General features: G+C 42.5%; 1 protein-coding gene across 2 annotated transcripts in view; it reads right to left on the reverse strand.

Annotated features, from left to right (window-relative positions):
* GRB14 (growth factor receptor bound protein 14) overlaps window positions 1-17,361 on the reverse strand; it is a 77,993-nt gene that overhangs the window by 19,315 nt on the left and 41,317 nt on the right. The window contains exons 6-10 of one of the 2 annotated variants that reach the window (XM_056534072.1): window positions 12,899-13,009; window positions 11,666-11,761; window positions 6,304-6,381; window positions 3,966-4,082; window positions 1,971-2,043 (exon numbers count right to left, since the gene is read on the reverse strand). In XM_056534072.1, coding sequence (XP_056390047.1) covers window positions 1,971-2,043; window positions 3,966-4,082; window positions 6,304-6,381; window positions 11,666-11,761; window positions 12,899-13,009 — 475 coding nt within the window. The remainder of the gene's footprint in view (window positions 1-1,970; window positions 2,044-3,965; window positions 4,083-6,303; window positions 6,382-11,665; window positions 11,762-12,898; window positions 13,010-17,361) is intronic. The other variant, XM_056534073.1, reaches the window with a different exon arrangement.

Raw genomic sequence — 17,361 nt, forward strand, 5'->3', positions numbered from 1 at the left:
TCTTCTGTAGCCGGGACATATCTATTCTCTGCTGCTAATCTCTGTACCTGACGGTCATGAGCAGCAGAGAATGGACATGTCCCAGTGGTGCGCTGATTGTGCTAGGAGCAGGGCAGCAGCGGGGACATGGCGACGGCGAATCAATGAATGAATGAAGCCTACATGCGGGACATGTCAGCTTCATTCATTCACCGCCACCGGTTCCCGACATGTCCCACTGCTGCCCTCCTCCAAGAAGAAGAGAAGCAGGCAGTGGGAGGGGGAATAAGCACATTGGGGCCAATGCATTATTATAAGCACACTGGGGCCAATTAATTATTATAAGCTCACTGGGGCCAATGCATTATTATAAGCACACTGGGGCCAATAAATTATTTTAATCACACTGGGGCCAATGAATTATTAGAAACACACTGGGACCAATGAATTATTAGAAACATGCATGAGGGCATACATTTGGGGGACAAAGTAGTAGTTTAAAAACCCCGTAGGGAGCCCTGAATGGCTCCTCGGTGCCGGCCATTCGGGGCTCCTGGCGGGGGAGTTAAAAATGAAAGTTTATACAGTAGTACATACCTTGCTGGGGAGCGGAGCATGCCGCCAGCTCCCCTGCTTTGTAACTGTTGATCGCATCGGGTCAAGTGAGACCCGATGCGATCAATCCGTTATCCCCTGTACTACTACCCCATCATGGAAAGAAGTCTGTTCCATGATGGTAGTAGTAGTAGTAGTCCCGGCTGTGGGAGTTTGCAAACGGCTGATCCTAACGGATGAAAAACTGATGCAAATGGATGCCACTAAATGGCATACCTTTGCATCAGTTTGCATCTGTTAATAGAATGGTCCGGTCAGGTGGCAATAAGAGAGAAAATATGAATTTTAGCGATCCAAAAAAGTGATGGAGATACTTTTTTAATGAAATGTTGTAGGGTACAATTAAAAAAATATATTAAAAAAGATACAGTAGTGATGGAAAAAATTGTATTTAACGAAATGTATATTTATTAAAATAAATTTTAATTACTTTTAAAACAGGGATCAATTTATGTGGGCAGGAAGGGCACAAAAAATGTAGCCAACAATAATAAAAATGTAGTGTGTGTGTGTTTTTTCACTTTTTAAAAAAACATTTTTTAGGTGGTACTACTACTCCCAGCATGGAACCCACTGTTCCATGATGGGAGTAGTAGTACCTGTACTAATTGACACATCACCTATGTCACTTCAGACACCCGTTGCGATCCTCCTGTATAATGCATAGATGAGGCAGGCCGCTCTTCTATGGCCAGATGGTTCCAGCCAATCACAACTCTCTGTGGGAAATATGAATAGGTGTATATATATACATCAGTGCAGGGGACCAAAGAAGAGCGGCCACCCGCCCGCATGCCCACATCTATACATTATACAGGAGGATCACAGCGGGTGTCAGGAGTGACACTCTCTGCAATCTGTCTATTAATGCAGGTACTACAGCTCCCAGCATGGAGCAGAGTGTGCTTCATGTTGGAAGCAGTAGTACCTGCAGTTAAGGACAGATCGCAGCAGGTGCCACTCCTGACACCTCATGCGATCAACCAATCTAGATGCGAGAAAGCCACCCGCATCTATACATTATACAGGACGATTGCAACGGGTGTCAGGAGTGACACCCGGGGCGATCTGTTGATTAGCACAGGTACTACTACTCCCATCATAGAACAGTCTGTTCCATGTAGTACTATAGTACTAGCTAAAAAATCTAAATAGAGAAAAAAAAGTGAAACACACTTTATTAAACACATTATTAAAATACTTTACAAATAAAAATTTGCTGAGAATTTATTTGGATCAAAACTATTTTTTTTGTAAAAATTCGGCAAATCGGCCAAATCAAATTTTTCTAAAATTCGCTTATCTCTACAACTTATCTTAGTACAATATCTAAAATCTCCAGGGATCAAGATGAAGCTGGTTACATCTGTACTTACCTATGTTCAGCTTTGCATTTTGGGAACTTGTAGGGCTACCACCATGGGTACTGATCCGTCCACAGCTTTTTCTCTGTATAAAATAGGACATTAAAATTTAAAATAAAAATATGATGGGGGAGATTTATCAAAACCTGTGTAGTGCAAGAGCGGTGCAGTTACCCATGGCAACCAATCAGATTCCTTTTTTCATTTCTCACAGGCCTTTTAAAAAAATGTCAGAAGAAATCTGATTGGTTGCTATGGGTAAATCTTTCCCTATGTAATTTAAAGAGTTTGGGTTAAAGTATTAATTGCAAAGGTTGCTAAATGTATGAATCCATGTGCGCCATGTTGCCAAATTGTCACTATTTTTGAAGGATTGCATGCATTTTATCCCCCTTATCTATGGGATATTCCCTGGTTTGCAGTTCAGACCCATTCTCTTAAATGGGCACTGTCATTTGCAAAACTATTTTTTATACAACGTAGATAATGACATTATAGGTATACAGTGGTCCCTCAACATATGATGGTAATTCATTCCAAACGAGCCATCGTTTGTCGAATCCATCGTATGTTGAGGGATTCGTACAATGTAAAGTATAGGAAGCTGTACTCACCTGTCCCCGCCGCTCGCGATGGTGTCCCCGCCACTCCCGATGGTGACCCCGGGCCTCCGCTGGGCTCTCCTGGTCTTTTCCGGTCCTCTGCTGGGCTCTCCTGGTCTTCTCCGGTCCTCTGCCGTCTTCTCCGGTCCTCTGCTGTCTTCCGCAAGGCCTTACTGGGCCTGTGTAGCGATGTCATTACGCCGCTGCGTACGCCATTCCTATTGGATGACGTGCGCAGCAGCGTATTGACGTCATCGGAGAGGGCCGAGAAGACACCGGAAGACCAGCGCTGGACCCGGAGGGCACCCCGGAGCATCGTGGAGGGGTAAGTAATACTTACCGCACCACATGGGGAACATTAAGCTGCTATCCGGCAGCAGCTTAAGCATTTTGCGCTGCCGGAAAGCACTTAATGCGATGGCCCCGACATAAAAAAGCATCGTATGTCGATGCTGACATCGACATGCGATGGCCTCTGAGAGGCCATCGTATGTCGATTTGATCATATGTCGAGGGCATCGTAGGTTGGGGGGTCACTGTATTTTTAATATACAATGCTTAACCCCTTACCGGGTTCAATTTTTGTAATCTGGCATGTGTCTCTTTAAGTGGTATTGCCTCTGACATGCTTTTACTTAGCAATGTAATTCAGAGATAGTTTTTTGTGACATATTGTACTTTATATTAGTGGTAAATCTTTTCTGATTCAAGCAGCATTTTTGTGAAAAACTCAAAATATTGTGAAAAATTGGGAAATTTCTGATTTTTTTAAATGTTTTGTTTATGGCATTCACTGCATGGTAAAAAATTATGTTATTTTTATTCTGTGGGTCAGTCCGATTATGGAGATACCCAATTCATATTGCTTTTTTTGGTAGGGGAAAAAAATTCATATCAACTGGCTACAGAAAGTTAGAAAGATTTGTAAATTCCTTATATTAAAAAATCTTAATCCTTCGAGTACTTATCAGCCGCTGTATACTACAGAGGAAGTTGTGTAGTTTTTTCCAGTCTGACCACAGTGCTTTCTGATGACACCTCTGTCCATGTCAGGAACTGCCCAGAGCATGAGCAGATCCCCATAGTAAATCTATCCTGTTCTGGACAGTTCCTGACATGGACAGAGGTGTCAGCAGAGAGCACTGTGGGCAGACCGAAAAGAACTACACAACTACACAACAGCTGCCAAGTACTGGAAGGATTAAGATTATTAAATGGAAGTCATTTTCAAATCTGTTTAAGTTCCTGGAGCCAGTTGATCCACCGGAATACTCCTTTAAAGAGTAAACCTTGAGAATGATTTAAAAAAATAAATATGATGATGATGTTGATGGTGAATTTTATATTAAGTAGCCAATAATAATATATGTAGATAGTCAGTATGCAGTGTAAATACTATACATACCCTCCATAACAGTCCTTCTTGTAAAGCAATAGACAACGCTTCTGTGGGATTTTCAATGACTCTGGTTTTATGGCCTGAGAAGTCCACGGCCACAAGTGAGTTTTCTGATATGCTTCTCTACAAATACAGACATATATGTTAGGGATGTCCTTCAATCTGAATAACTTAGTATTTCAGGACCACAATAGAGTAAATCGGACAATTACAGGCATACTCGGAATTACACCAGCATGTAACATCATACCATGATTCTATCACCACCACCGAACCTATAGCTCCATATTTCTCCAATTCTACACAGATGTAAATGGCGTTTTTGGCATTTTTCATAATTTTCCATGAGAAAAAAAAATGTAGAATATAGGAGGAACATTCCTCAAAAGCATTCATTTTTGGAGGTATGGAGGCATCATACCACAGAGGGTTTATGGGACTATAGTGGTGTCCAAACTGTGAACCTCCAGAGGTTGCAAAACTACAACTCCCAGCATGCCCGGACAGCCGTTGGCTGTCCGGGCATGCTGGGAGTTGTAGTTTTGCATTATCTTGAGGTCTACAGGTTTAAAGGGGTACTCCCGTGGAAAACTTTGATTTTTTTAAAATCAACTGGTGCCGGAAAGTTAAACAGATTTGTAAATCACTTCCATTAAAAAAATCTTAATCCTTCCAGTACTTTTTAGGGGCTGTATACTAAAGAGAATTCCAAAAAAAGAAATGCATTTCCTCTGATGTCGGGACCACAGTGCTCTCTGCTGACCTCTGCTGTCCATTTTAGGAACTGTCCAGGGCAGAAGAAAAATCCCCATAGCAAACATATGCGGCTCTAGACAGTTCCTAAAATGGACAGCAGAGGTCAGCAGAGAGCACTATGGTCAGGACATCAGAGGAAATGCATTTCTTTTTTTGGATTTCTCTTTAGTATACAGCCCCTAAAAAGTACTGGAAGGATTAAGATTTTTTAATAGAAGTGATTTACAAATCTGTTTAACTTTCTGACACCAGTTGATTTAAAAAAATAAGTTTTCCACGGGAGTACCCCTTTAAGACCACTGATGTAAGGGACTCTGTACACCTTAAAAGATATAGGGTATTTCCATCTTAAAGGGGTACTCCCGTGGAAAACTTTTTTTAAATTTATTTTATTTTTAAATCAACTGGTGCCAGAAAGTTAAACAGATTTGTAAATTCCTTCTATTAAAAAATCTTAATCCTTCCAGTACTACTTAGCTGCTGAATACTACAGAGGAAATTATTTTCTTTTTGGAGCACAGAGCTCTCTGCTGATATCACGAGCACAGTGCTCTCTGCTGACATCTCTGTACATTTTAGGAACTGTTCAGAGCAGCATATGTTTTCTATGGGGATTTTCTCCTGCTCTGGACAGTTCTTAAAATGGACAGAGATGTCAGAAGAGAGCACTGTGGTTGTGATGTCAGCAGAGAGCTCTCTGTTCCAAATAGAAAATAATTTCTTCTGTAGTATTCAGCTGCTAATAAGTACTGGAAGGATTCAGATTTTTTAATAGAAGTAATTAACAAATCTGCTTAACTTTCTGGCACTAGTTAATGATATGGCACATTGCTACATTATGATGGTGTGGATCTAATCTCTGGGATACCCTCTGATCTAAAAATAAAGAGATTTGTTTTTGGTCCATCTCAGCAAATCTGACTTGTTTTGGATTCAGCTCCGGAGATTCTGAGGTGCCCCAATGTCACTGTGCTCGACCATGCAAAGTATGTACAAGAACAGGGACTTCTTTCAAAGACAGGAGTCCCTGCTCCTGTATAGAACACTGAGTGACTGGGCTGGGTGCAGAGAACCCGGGACCGCAAATGTAGTGAGTGGACACTGCAATATATACAGCTTTGCTGCTAACCCCCAGGTCTTTGGCTGTCTAGGCATGCTTGGAGTTGTAGTTTTGCAACAGGAACCCTGGCGGATCAAATCTTTTGACATGTCTCTAGGACAGTGTTTCCCAACCCAGTCCTCAAGGCACACCAACAGTCCAGGATTTTAATTTTCCCCTGTTCTATTTCAATGGAGTAACTGAAAAAACCCAGAATGTTGGTGTGCCTTGAGGACTGGGTTGGGAAACACTGCTCTAGGACAGAGTCTCCAACCAGCTGTTTCAAAACTACAACTCCCAGCAAACACAAACAGCATTCTGGGAGTTGTAGTTTTGCAACAGCTGGAGGCAACCTGGTTAGGAAACACTGTTCTTGGACATGTCAGTTTTTTAAAGTGACAGTGATACTTTAAAAATATAATAGTCAGCATTCAATAATCACATGATGTTAGCATTATGTTGCAGTTCTGCGCTGTATTATACACATACCATTGCTGACAGATTGAGTCCATTCAGATCATTTTTCTGCTGAGGTCGGAGGTAGTTTTGGTAGATCTGATGACCTTGCTGAAAACGAACATACATACATTATTACTAGGAAAGAGCTCTTGATCCCATATGCTGGACTTCAAATGTCCAGCTTAGGCCATTTTCATTAGCTATAAGCGGGGGATGCATTAATGTATATCTGTTACACTTACTGTTGCTCAGTTTTGGAGGTCAATGATCACATTTAAGTGGTCAATGACCAACATCACGGTGATCCCTGATGTCAGTCATTGACTGTGAGTGCCAGCTGCTGGTAGCAGCCGTCACTCATCGTCTAAGAAGCTAATATAGCTCCTGCAATTGCTTCATAGACTCACTCACTGAACCCTGTGTATGTAGGTCGCTGTGATTGCTTCATAGACTCACTCACTGAACCCTGTGTATGTAGGTCGCTGTGTACCAAGGCCCAAGCGGCAGCACCGTACATGTAGGAAGCATGTACCCTAGGGGTTAAAGGAGTTTTCCCCATGAAGCTAAGTTGGTAACAAAATTGGTAAAATCAGCATACATATTTGTAAAGGAAGACGAATGTGCTGTTTTTATTTTTTATTTATTTTTTCAGGTAAAATGATCTCCAACTCTGTCATGTTTTTATCCCACCTGGATTACTTCCTGCTTTCCTCTCTGAACTGTGACCCTGCAGTTACCAGGCAACAGAGCACAAACTTTACCACAACCCACCTTGCTTGTATACACAGTAGAGACTAACGAGCAACATTCAATTAAACTGAGCATGCCTGCCCGTCTAAGTGGTCGTAACCAAGGCCAACAGAGTAAAACAAAGAAGGCACATGTGTATTTGTATATAGAAATATATATATATATATACCCACACACACTCAACACAATGAAACTGCATGGAGATGTTGGAGCATTGTGGAAATCACGGTTATGGCGGGGTCACACGGGGCACATCTGCAACGTATTTCACGCTGTGGATGCGCTGAAGGCATACACACAGGAAGATTTCTACAGTTGGAAATCCGCTACCACAAGCAGACACACAAAGCTACCCAGTCCCAGCCAGGAGTTAGCTCTGCAGTCCCTGTGTGACTGCTGTTGGCGCGTCAGCAACGTAAAATAAGCTGTGGATGTGCCCCGTGTGACCCTGCCCTGAAGGATGGAACATAATATTTAAAAAATCTCGAATTATTCAGTATTGAATATCAACAAATATGTCCTCATAAGGGTTTGTTACCAGAAGCATAAATAAGCTACAGCTTTTGGAAGGTACAGCGGAAATGGCCTAAATCACCCCGGGAAGGGGGAAAGGGGATTGTGGTGAGGGTAGATATTATTACCCTAGGGGCATATGGCATTAACCCCTTGTATTTGTGATTTCAGGGTGTGGTTTAACCTCTGCACCACCCGAAGGTAGGCCGCTGGATACTGGGCTAGGCACAGGGCAAATAGTGACTCCGATGTCAAGTTACGGAACAACGATAGCTTTATTGAGATAGACAGGTGGAATAGTCTTGACAGCTCAGTTAGGCCCAAGGATGTGACCAGTGACTTCAGAGACTTTACGGCTCGTTGGGACTTGTAGTGGATTTGGACAATTTGCTGCAGGCCCACGCTGACTTTATACAGACCGATCTGACTGACTTGACTAGGACTGACTAGACAGACTTCATCCCATATGTAGGTTACCAGGTTTTGACTTTCACCTATGGGACACTGGATTAGTAGAATCGTGGCTGCGTAGGATGACACCAGACACTCTCAGGACTTGACTTTATTGCACTAGGAACTCAAGGGAGGGAACTAGCTCCTCCCAGGGTTTATATGGGGGAGATTCTGGAGAGGTCCCATAGGCCACTCTATAGGTCACATGGTCACTGGTACCTTCCTTGGTTACAACACACGACAACAGTATTTAAAGGCTCATAACAATATATACACATTATATTAGATAGCATAGGCATTTAGTACTGTTTATGGAACATAGATAGGGGGAGCCCAGGGGTCACTGAAATAGAGTCCACCTGACAGGGCAGCAATGATACAGGGGTGCAACTCCTGTACTGTGCCACCACAGGTTAAAAGTGTCCTGTGACATAAAGGTGAATATTAAGCTGGTAAACCATAATGACAGGTATATGTTATTCCTATCATTTATGACTGCGTTTGGGAAAGTCTCTGACACGTATCTGACACAACACCCTCCTGTATACAGTCTATCTCATGTCCTTCAGTTAAAAATTAAAGGAATGTCATTGAGCTGACTGTGGGGTCTGACAAATGGAATTCCAGAGGAGGCAGCACTGTGCCAAGTACAACTATGTCAGGAGGTGAATAACTATTCCAGTGACCATCAATCCCACAGATGAGGTCACGATAACAAAAGAGCCTGAGCTGAAATTTCACAGGACAACAGGTTCAAGACTTATGCAGGAAGGGTTTGTCAAATCTGAATTTTCTAACCATTTAATCCCCTATGTAACAGTATAGACCAGTGTTCTCCAACCAGCGGGCCTTTAGCTGTTTCAAAACTACAACTCCCAGCATGCCCGTGCTGGTAGTTGTAGCTTTGAAACAGCTGAAGAGTCAGACTACACGGTTTTTGCTTGTAGTCTGTTACCATGGTAACACATAGGCCAACATGTGAGTTGTAGGTCATTTTTGAGTTTCTATATTTTTGTAGTGTTTGGGAGTTGACGTTTTGCAACAGCTAAATGTTACAGTAAGCCAGCAGATTCACTGGTTTACTATGACAAAAGAGTTAAGTTGAGCTGCAAACTGAATACTTTCCGAAAGTTTAGTAACAGTAGCATGGTTGACTTTGTTTTTTCCTACAGCCAAATAAAATGTACTAAAGTGGAAATGGGGACAAAAACATGGTGTAAATGCATCCTTCGATTGATTTGCTGCCTTAGTCCTGCACTTTAATATACTTGCCAATGGCCATTTGCTCCCCCCGCCATCCATTGGCACTACCAACTCAGGGTCAGCCCCTTCTAGATACAGTTGCGAAGAAAGAAGTAACAATGGCACTACCTTGCTTATGTATCGTCTGTAATGGGGCTTGGCAGGTACACGGAGGAACGTCGGACAGGATCCGGACGGTGCTCTGGCGTACCAGCAACAGCAGAAGTGAGTATCTCAGGTGTAAGAACACACGTCCGCGGCACTCGTCTTGAATCCAAACTTTATTGACAGCTATGACAGATCACAGGCAACAATTGTTTCGCTCACAGAGCTTCTTCACAGCCTACTTCAGGCTGTAGGCTGTGAAGAAGCTCTGTGAGCGAAACAATTGTTGCATGTGATCTGTCGTAGCTGTCAATAAAGTTTGGATTCAAGACGAGTGCCGCGGACGTGAGTTCTTACACCTGAGATAATCAGCCACTTCTAGCTTTGCTCATGGTTGAGACTACCACTTATCAAGTTAATGAGACAATGTCAAAGCCTAATTTGTGCAGTTCGGAGATGACAGGGATATGACGCCAGAGAGTCAATGAAGCCTAATGGGGTGGTGTACAGTCATCCCAAGCTGAAATCAGAGACTATCTACCACTGCTAAGGGTCATACTGTACACCATGTAATGCTGCTGCAAAGACATCATGGTATCCATTGATAACACAAGTAATGGGGCTGCATTGTGCTGTTTGTGGTAGGGCAGGGTGGACACTATACACAGAGGAGAGAAACCACAGCACAAAGTCCAAGATAGAATTTAGTAATACATTTTTATTAGTGTTAGTAGATGGACACCAACAAGAAGGTGGTGTAGAATTCATTAGTGAAAACAAAGTAACACATGTAATCAGATCAAATATAGCCTACTGGGCCGTGTTCATGGCAGATTTGTATAAAGGCATAGTAAAAATTAGTAGAAAGTGTTGAGAGACCTCCTGCACAATGTGGCTAACATATCATTAGAATATCACACATCTGTGGTCCAGATATTGAGTTCTATGATGCCAATGGATTTGATGCTTCTGTTCATTGGTGATTCGTACAATTTATCACCAATGAACAGAAGTACCTTTACTACAAATACTTCGGGAGATTTATCAAAACATGTGCAAAGGAAACAGTGGAGCAGTTGCCCATAGCAACCAATTAGGGTATGTTCACACGGCGGAATTTCCGAGCAGAATTCCACCGGAATATTCCGAGCAGAATTCCACCGGAATATTCCTCTCAGAAATTCTGCAGCAAATTCCCATTGATTTCAATGAGATTCTGCTGCACTGTGCACACTGCGGAATTTCCACCGCAAATGTTTCTACTGCAGAAATCCTAATTCCGGCATCCGCAGAAAGATAAGTTATGTCTATTCTTTCTGCAGAATCCTCTCAGAAATGCATTTACGAGCAGTCCTAGCGCCCACCAGAACATACATTTATGCGGAATGTTCGCCCATGTTTTTTTAGGCGGACATTGCACACAGAATCAACTGTGTAAACATAGCCTTAGAGTGCTTATTTAATTTGTGAAAAAAATTAATAAATAAAAGAAGCGATCTGATTGGCTGTTATGGGTAACTGGTCAGTTTTCCTCTGCACAGGTTTTAATTAACCTCCCCCACTATCTTTAAACCATGTATTAGTTGGCTTACTTTGTGGCACAATTTTGCAACAAATTTTGGGTGCAAATTTGGTGCACTTTGACACATTATATGCCACACCCTTCTCCCTAAGCTGTGCCCCCTTTTTGTCCAATGCACACATCATAAATGTGGTGCACAGAGCCCTAGCACTTTTAGCTTATTAATTCCCCCACCATCAATACCACCACCATCACCATCAATACCACCACCATCACCATCAATACATCAATACCACCATTGTTCCAAATGCCAGCTGAGCTTCACAGCATTTACACACCCAGCTCTGCCATATCCGTATAAGGCTGGGTTCACACCACGTTTTCTTAAATACGGTTCCCGTATACGGTTTGGAGGAGAGGGGCGGGGCTTAATCGCGGCGCCCGCACTCAGCCGTATTCGGGAACCGTATTTAATGCAAGTCTATGAGCCGACCGGAGTGAACCGCAGCCTCCGGTCGGCTTCGTTTTCGTCCGTATGCGGTTTCCCGACCGCAGGCAAAAACGTGGTCGACCACGTTTTTGCCTGGGTCGGGAAACCGCATACGGCCGAAAACGAAGCCGACCGGAGGCTGCGGTTCACTCCGGTCGGCTCATAGACTTGCATTAAATACGGTTCCCGAATACGGCTGAGTGCGGGCGCCGCGATTAAGCCCCGCCCCCTCCTCCAAACCGTATACGGGAACCGTATTTAAGAAAACGTGGTGTGAACCCAGCCTAACTCGGTTGTATATTATAGAAACAAGTTACCTTATACAATCTTATTGCTGTCAGCCAGCAGCTTCTCCTCTCTTCGCTCTCGGTGCACAGCATTTTCATTTCCTTGGCTGCTCCTGTCTTGTTAGGCTAGAAGGCCACAGCACATTGTCATTAATGTATGTCTGGCAGGCAAAACCTGTTGAAATAAAAGTTACTAAAGTCCTCCTATTTAAACAGGCAAAACACAAATAAACGTTCTCTTTGAACAGAATCTTGTGTTAGGGTACATCATTCACATGTACAGGATCTGCTGCAGATATATCAATGTAACTAAATGATAGAACACAACACCAAATATGCAGCACATCCTGTAAGTGTGAATACATCTTTAGGACCCATGCACACAGAGGAAATTCAGTGAAAAATCTCTCTGCAAGTCTGTGCCGCCCTTCATCCCGCTCAACTTGCGCCAAATTGTACTGTAGAAATAAGCTTCAGAAATAAAAGCACTTTTGACTAATAGGCTTTTCTGAGCGGATTCTGCAGAAAGAATGAGCAGGTTCATTCTTATAATGGAATCCAATTCCATGTCAAACGTTTTGCTACAGAACTTCCATCGTGTGAACAGAGTAGCGGAATCCCATTGAAAACAATGGTAAGCGGAAAAGAGACAACTTATCCTTACGAACCCATCGAAGAAATGTATAAATGCAGACTATTATTGCAGTGGGACTTAGGAACAACTTTGTTGAAGACAGGACCAGTGACAATGTGGCCTATTAATAGGAGTTATGCCTGACATTAGCAGTACCTAGCCTTACTAACTTGATCTCCTCTAAGCTGAGAGAGGCATATGCTCCTGGCTATGGTCAGGACAGAACTAATGTCTGGCTAGAAGTCCAACATGAGACTAGATTCCGGTTCAACTGTATATGAAATGCAATGCAATGCAGGACATGTTTAGCAAAATTAACCTTCTGCAGCTGTAGACTCCAGTGTTTTCATAAAATGAAAATAAAGTTATTTAGGCCTTCAGCAAACCTTTAGTATGTCAGCCACCTAACTGCTCTCTGAGTAGCAACTGGAAAAGCTGTGCTGGGCTACCACACACACCCTATGGACCACAGTTAAATAAACAGGACCTAATTAACCAAAAAGCTATAAAGGATACCAACAGAGGAAAACAACAAACAAAGGTTTGGTAGGATTATTTTTTTCACATAGAAAACAATTCTTCTGTAAAGATCGAGCCATAATAAGAATGGTAAAAGCATAATAATGTACCTTTAGGCAAAACCCATAGTCTGTGGGTGCTCCATACATCTTCCTTGCAGATAGTAGCATATATATGTTACTCTGGCTCAAGTCACTGAAGAACTGCAGGTGTCTGGGGTCCTAGACAAAAGGAAACACCTCCTCAGAGTCAGTATGAGGCTTCATTTAAACACAGAGTTTGTTTGCTTATACTGATCAATGCAGTGCTATGGCATTGCATGGGTCAGTTCAATCTGTAGTCTGCTACTAGAGCCTGTCTGGCCAGAATCCATTAGCAAAATCTCTGTAAAAGGCACAAATGTCTTCAGAAGGCCTTCGGCTGCCATAGTAATTGATCGACAGCCCAAGATTGCATCGCAAGAGTGTAAATTGGGCCGCTGACTGGTGCGACACTTGTCAGTTCAGTCTCTGCAAGCCACAATCTCTATTTGTGTCATGCAGAGGGTTAAACTGCCTGGGCCGGACTAAAGTTTAAAGGGGAAATCTGTCGAAAAACAACTTATTCCCTATCCAAAGGATAGGGGATAAGTGTCTGATTGCGGGGGGAGTCCGGCCACTGGGACCCCCCACGATCTAGTGCTTAATGGCTGGCATTTATCAAGCAGAATTTCTACTACTCTTTATTTTACACCTTTTTGGCGCTATTCTTTTTGCACATTGTGCACCACATCTATCACTATGGCGCAACAAAATTGTTGAAATTTCCGCACCACACGTCTGGTGGGAAAGTGTCCCTCACACCACCTTTTCTCCCTGAGAGCGCAGCAAGTTCCTCACATTTTTTTTCTTTCATTAAATTAGTGCCCACAAGATTACCTAGGATCTTCTTAGTGAATATATATATATATTAGTTACTGTTGAAAAGGTTATGGCACAGTCTGGAGCAAGATGTACACAGCCGACACCGACAACCTCAACTGCAAATCCTAACCATGATAGTATGGAGGTTGACTCACTTGCTGACGAGAATTGTGAGGATGAAGTTGAGGAAGACCTTACGGATACCTCTCCCAGGGCTACCAGAGGGTGACGTAGAGGTTTAAAACAAAGGAATTTTTCAGAAAGAGAGACCAGAATAATAGTTGATATGGTAATTAGTGTTTTCCTTTATAATTTAGTCTGAGTATATATTTAAATCTTGTTAACATTGTGGTATCCATATTTTATAGAACAAGTTTGGGTAATGTTTTCCGACCTCCTTCACTGCTGCGTCAGGCTTGTATTTTGCAGCCCAATACAAAATAAAGCCGTCCGTCTGCTGTCTGCCTTATTTCAGCATTCAAAGTCCTGATACTGTAATCTGGATTTTGTGTGTAGGTCTGGCCTTCCTATGAGTCCCAGTGGGCCAATTTTTTAGATGCTGCACTTTGTATTACCCCATCATGGTTATGAACCATGATGTGTTAATATAATGTACTAAAAAAAATGTTCCCACTACTCCCACTGGGAATCAATGTTACGGTCATTTCCCTTCAACAAACACCCCCCACCCCGGCCCTGTGCATTGCAGCTCTACTCACCGTTTTAACTCTCCACCTTGATGGGTTGTGGCTGGTTGGCTTTAGATGGTGCGTGACGCCCCTCACATTGCTCAGGGGTACGTCACCTAACCTTCCGAAACCCGCCAGCGGGAAAAAGACAAGATGGCGGCTGTCTGTAACCGGGACCAGGCGTGTACAGGTAAGTCTGCCGATTAAGGTTTTTTTTTTTTAAATGTCACATGGGCAGGAGTGGTAGGATGAATGAAATGGACAATGTTTGCGATTTTTTTCTTTGTGTGGGGGAAGGAAATTTCACAATGGGTTTAGGGTTTTAAGGAAATGGAACAAGGTTGGGAGGGGGTGTTAAGGAAAAGGACCAAGGGTAAGGGTTAAGGTTACAAGGGGGGGAGGGGGGTTAAGGGAACAAGGGGGGGAAGGAAAGGATAATGAAAGGGAACAAGCATGTTGGATGGATAAAGAAATGTCACTAACGTGCTGAAGGGGATGGAAAATGCAATGTCGCAAGCGTGGGGAATATATAGGAGCAGAAAAGGAAAGTGCATGGCGCCCTTTATCGGAAGATGTGAAGCTACATTATGGAAGTTTTCCCAAGGCACCTTCGACATGGTTTAGGTTTTTTGCTCTAAACAGGCTAATGCACCTATGTTTGCGTCTTTTCGCAAAACGCGCAGTTGATAAAATCATGACTACTACATCATCAAAAAAAAACGTAAGGGATGGCAAAGCGGAGTGTAGCATCTAAATCAAAAGGCGCACAAAAGGTGCAAAATTCAGTATGAGTGCCAAACTAGCGCCAAACGTAGACACAAAAAAACCTCTAGACACGACTCTCTGAAAGGTGTGTTTGCTACAGAAGGCACGCACTCCATTCATTCTCTCTGAGAGCACCGAAGAGACCCGAGCGCTAAACTCGGAAATCTCCAGCTCGCCCATAGAAATGAATGGAGCATGTGGCATCTGTACATGTGCTCCTCTCAGAGTGCCGGAACGTCGAAGAGGAGATTGAGGGGTCCCATCGGTCAAAGCCTCCACAGACACTTATACCCTATCCTGTGGATCTTTTTATTTGACTATGCTACAGGGGCTGTAAAGTTAGTGTAGTTCATAATATAGTGTCTGTACCTGTGTGTGACGGTTTTCTCACAATTCTTCTGTGACTTTTGCACCAAAGTTTATTTTTAACAGCATACACAATGAGTGTCACCTCAGGATTTCCCCTGTTGCAGTGCGGCCTGGGACATTACATCACTAGTCAGATGAGCTACCACTGGGTGGGAGGGATATCATTCTGCAAGGAATTTAAGTTTTGCAACAGCTGGAGGCACCCTGGTGAAAAAACACTCATCTATGCATGAAAAGGAGCACAGGTGTGTTTTAAAGGAGATGTCCGGTGCTCACTTTTCTTATTGTATCCGTTCCGGGCTGCAAAATAAAAGAAAACAAACTTTCTCTTACCAGCCTACGCTCCCCCGGTGCTCCGGTACACTCCGGTACAGGTGTTCGGTCCCCGGGCTGTATTCTTCTTACTTCCTGTTAGCCCGGCACGTCACACGGAGCTTCAGCCTATCACCGGCCACAGCGATGTCCCGCCTCGGCCAGTCATAGCCTGAAGCTCCGGGTGACAATACAGAGAACAATTCCTCTGCAGTGCCTCTACAGGGCAAATAAGGCATTGCAAAAAAAAAAAAAAATATATTAAAATAATTGTGCAATGTACAAATGACTACGTAAGACAATGTCTCCAAATCAGTGTGCCTTCAGCTGTTGCAAAACTACAACTCCCTTCATGCCTTTGGCTGTCCGGGCATGCTGGGAGTTGAAGTTTTGCAACAGATGGAAGTATACTTGTTGGGAAACACTGCCTTACGTAGTCATTTGTACATTGCACAATTATTTTAATCAATTTATATAGGGATAGTGTTACATATCTGATTATAGATCTAGCCTCATTAAAATTTACAGTCCACATGGGCTTCAAACAAAACATTTTGGCCATTTTCTGGGCACATTAGGTAGATAAAAAAAAATGAATAAATAAAAAAAAAAAATCAAATAAAAAAAAAAAAAATATATATATATATATATAGGCAAATTCCAGAATTCCCAGATTACCAACCCTTCACAATCTCAGGCAGACATAGGGAAGCTATGCTATTCTATACATAATTTATAAAGTACTTATGCATCTATATGTTTGCGTAACTGAAAAAAATGGATTATTAGTTGAAATAACTTGAGTTTTCCTGAACGCGCGATGAATGCGGGTGAATTTCCATCCGTCATAGAGGAAACAATGCTGGCTGACTCTTGCATAACCCCGACTCCATGGATTATTAAACAAGCAATAAGCATTGTTTTCTGCCAAGTTTGGATGGTAATAGGGCAAAACATCCCTCGCAGTATTATGTATTCATGTTAAAGTTTTACTTATAAAGTTTTGTGGTCATGTTTTTACTCAACTTGTACCCTCGCGGGGCGAAGACAAGAAACAAAAGATCAATATGTGGCTTTTATTTCGTGTTGCATCTGGAACTTACTACTATGTACATAGAAATTGGAACAAAAAAAATAGTACATTTGGTAGATGATCATGTGACTGCCATGTTCAAACATAAAATAGTTGTAAGTACAAGAAAAATAATTGGGGATTGGAACAGAAGATTTAAAGGGGTTATCCAGGAAAAAACTTTTTATATATATATATATCAACTGGCTCCAGAGAGTTAAACATATTTGTAAATTACTTCTATTAAAAAATCTTAATCCTTTCAGTACTTATGAGCTTCTGAAGTTAAGGTTGTTCTTTTCTGTCTAAGTGCTCTCTGATGACACGTGTCCTGGGAACCACCCAGTTTAGAAGAGGTTTGCTATGGGGATTTGCTTCTAAATTGGGCGGTTCCCGAGACACATGTCATCAGAGAGGACTTAGACAGAAAAGAACAACCTTGACTTCAGAAGCTCATAAGTACT

The sequence above is a fragment of the Hyla sarda genome, chromosome 8 (assembly GCF_029499605.1).
Source record: "Hyla sarda isolate aHylSar1 chromosome 8, aHylSar1.hap1, whole genome shotgun sequence".
Taxonomy (NCBI): domain Eukaryota; kingdom Metazoa; phylum Chordata; class Amphibia; order Anura; family Hylidae; genus Hyla; species Hyla sarda.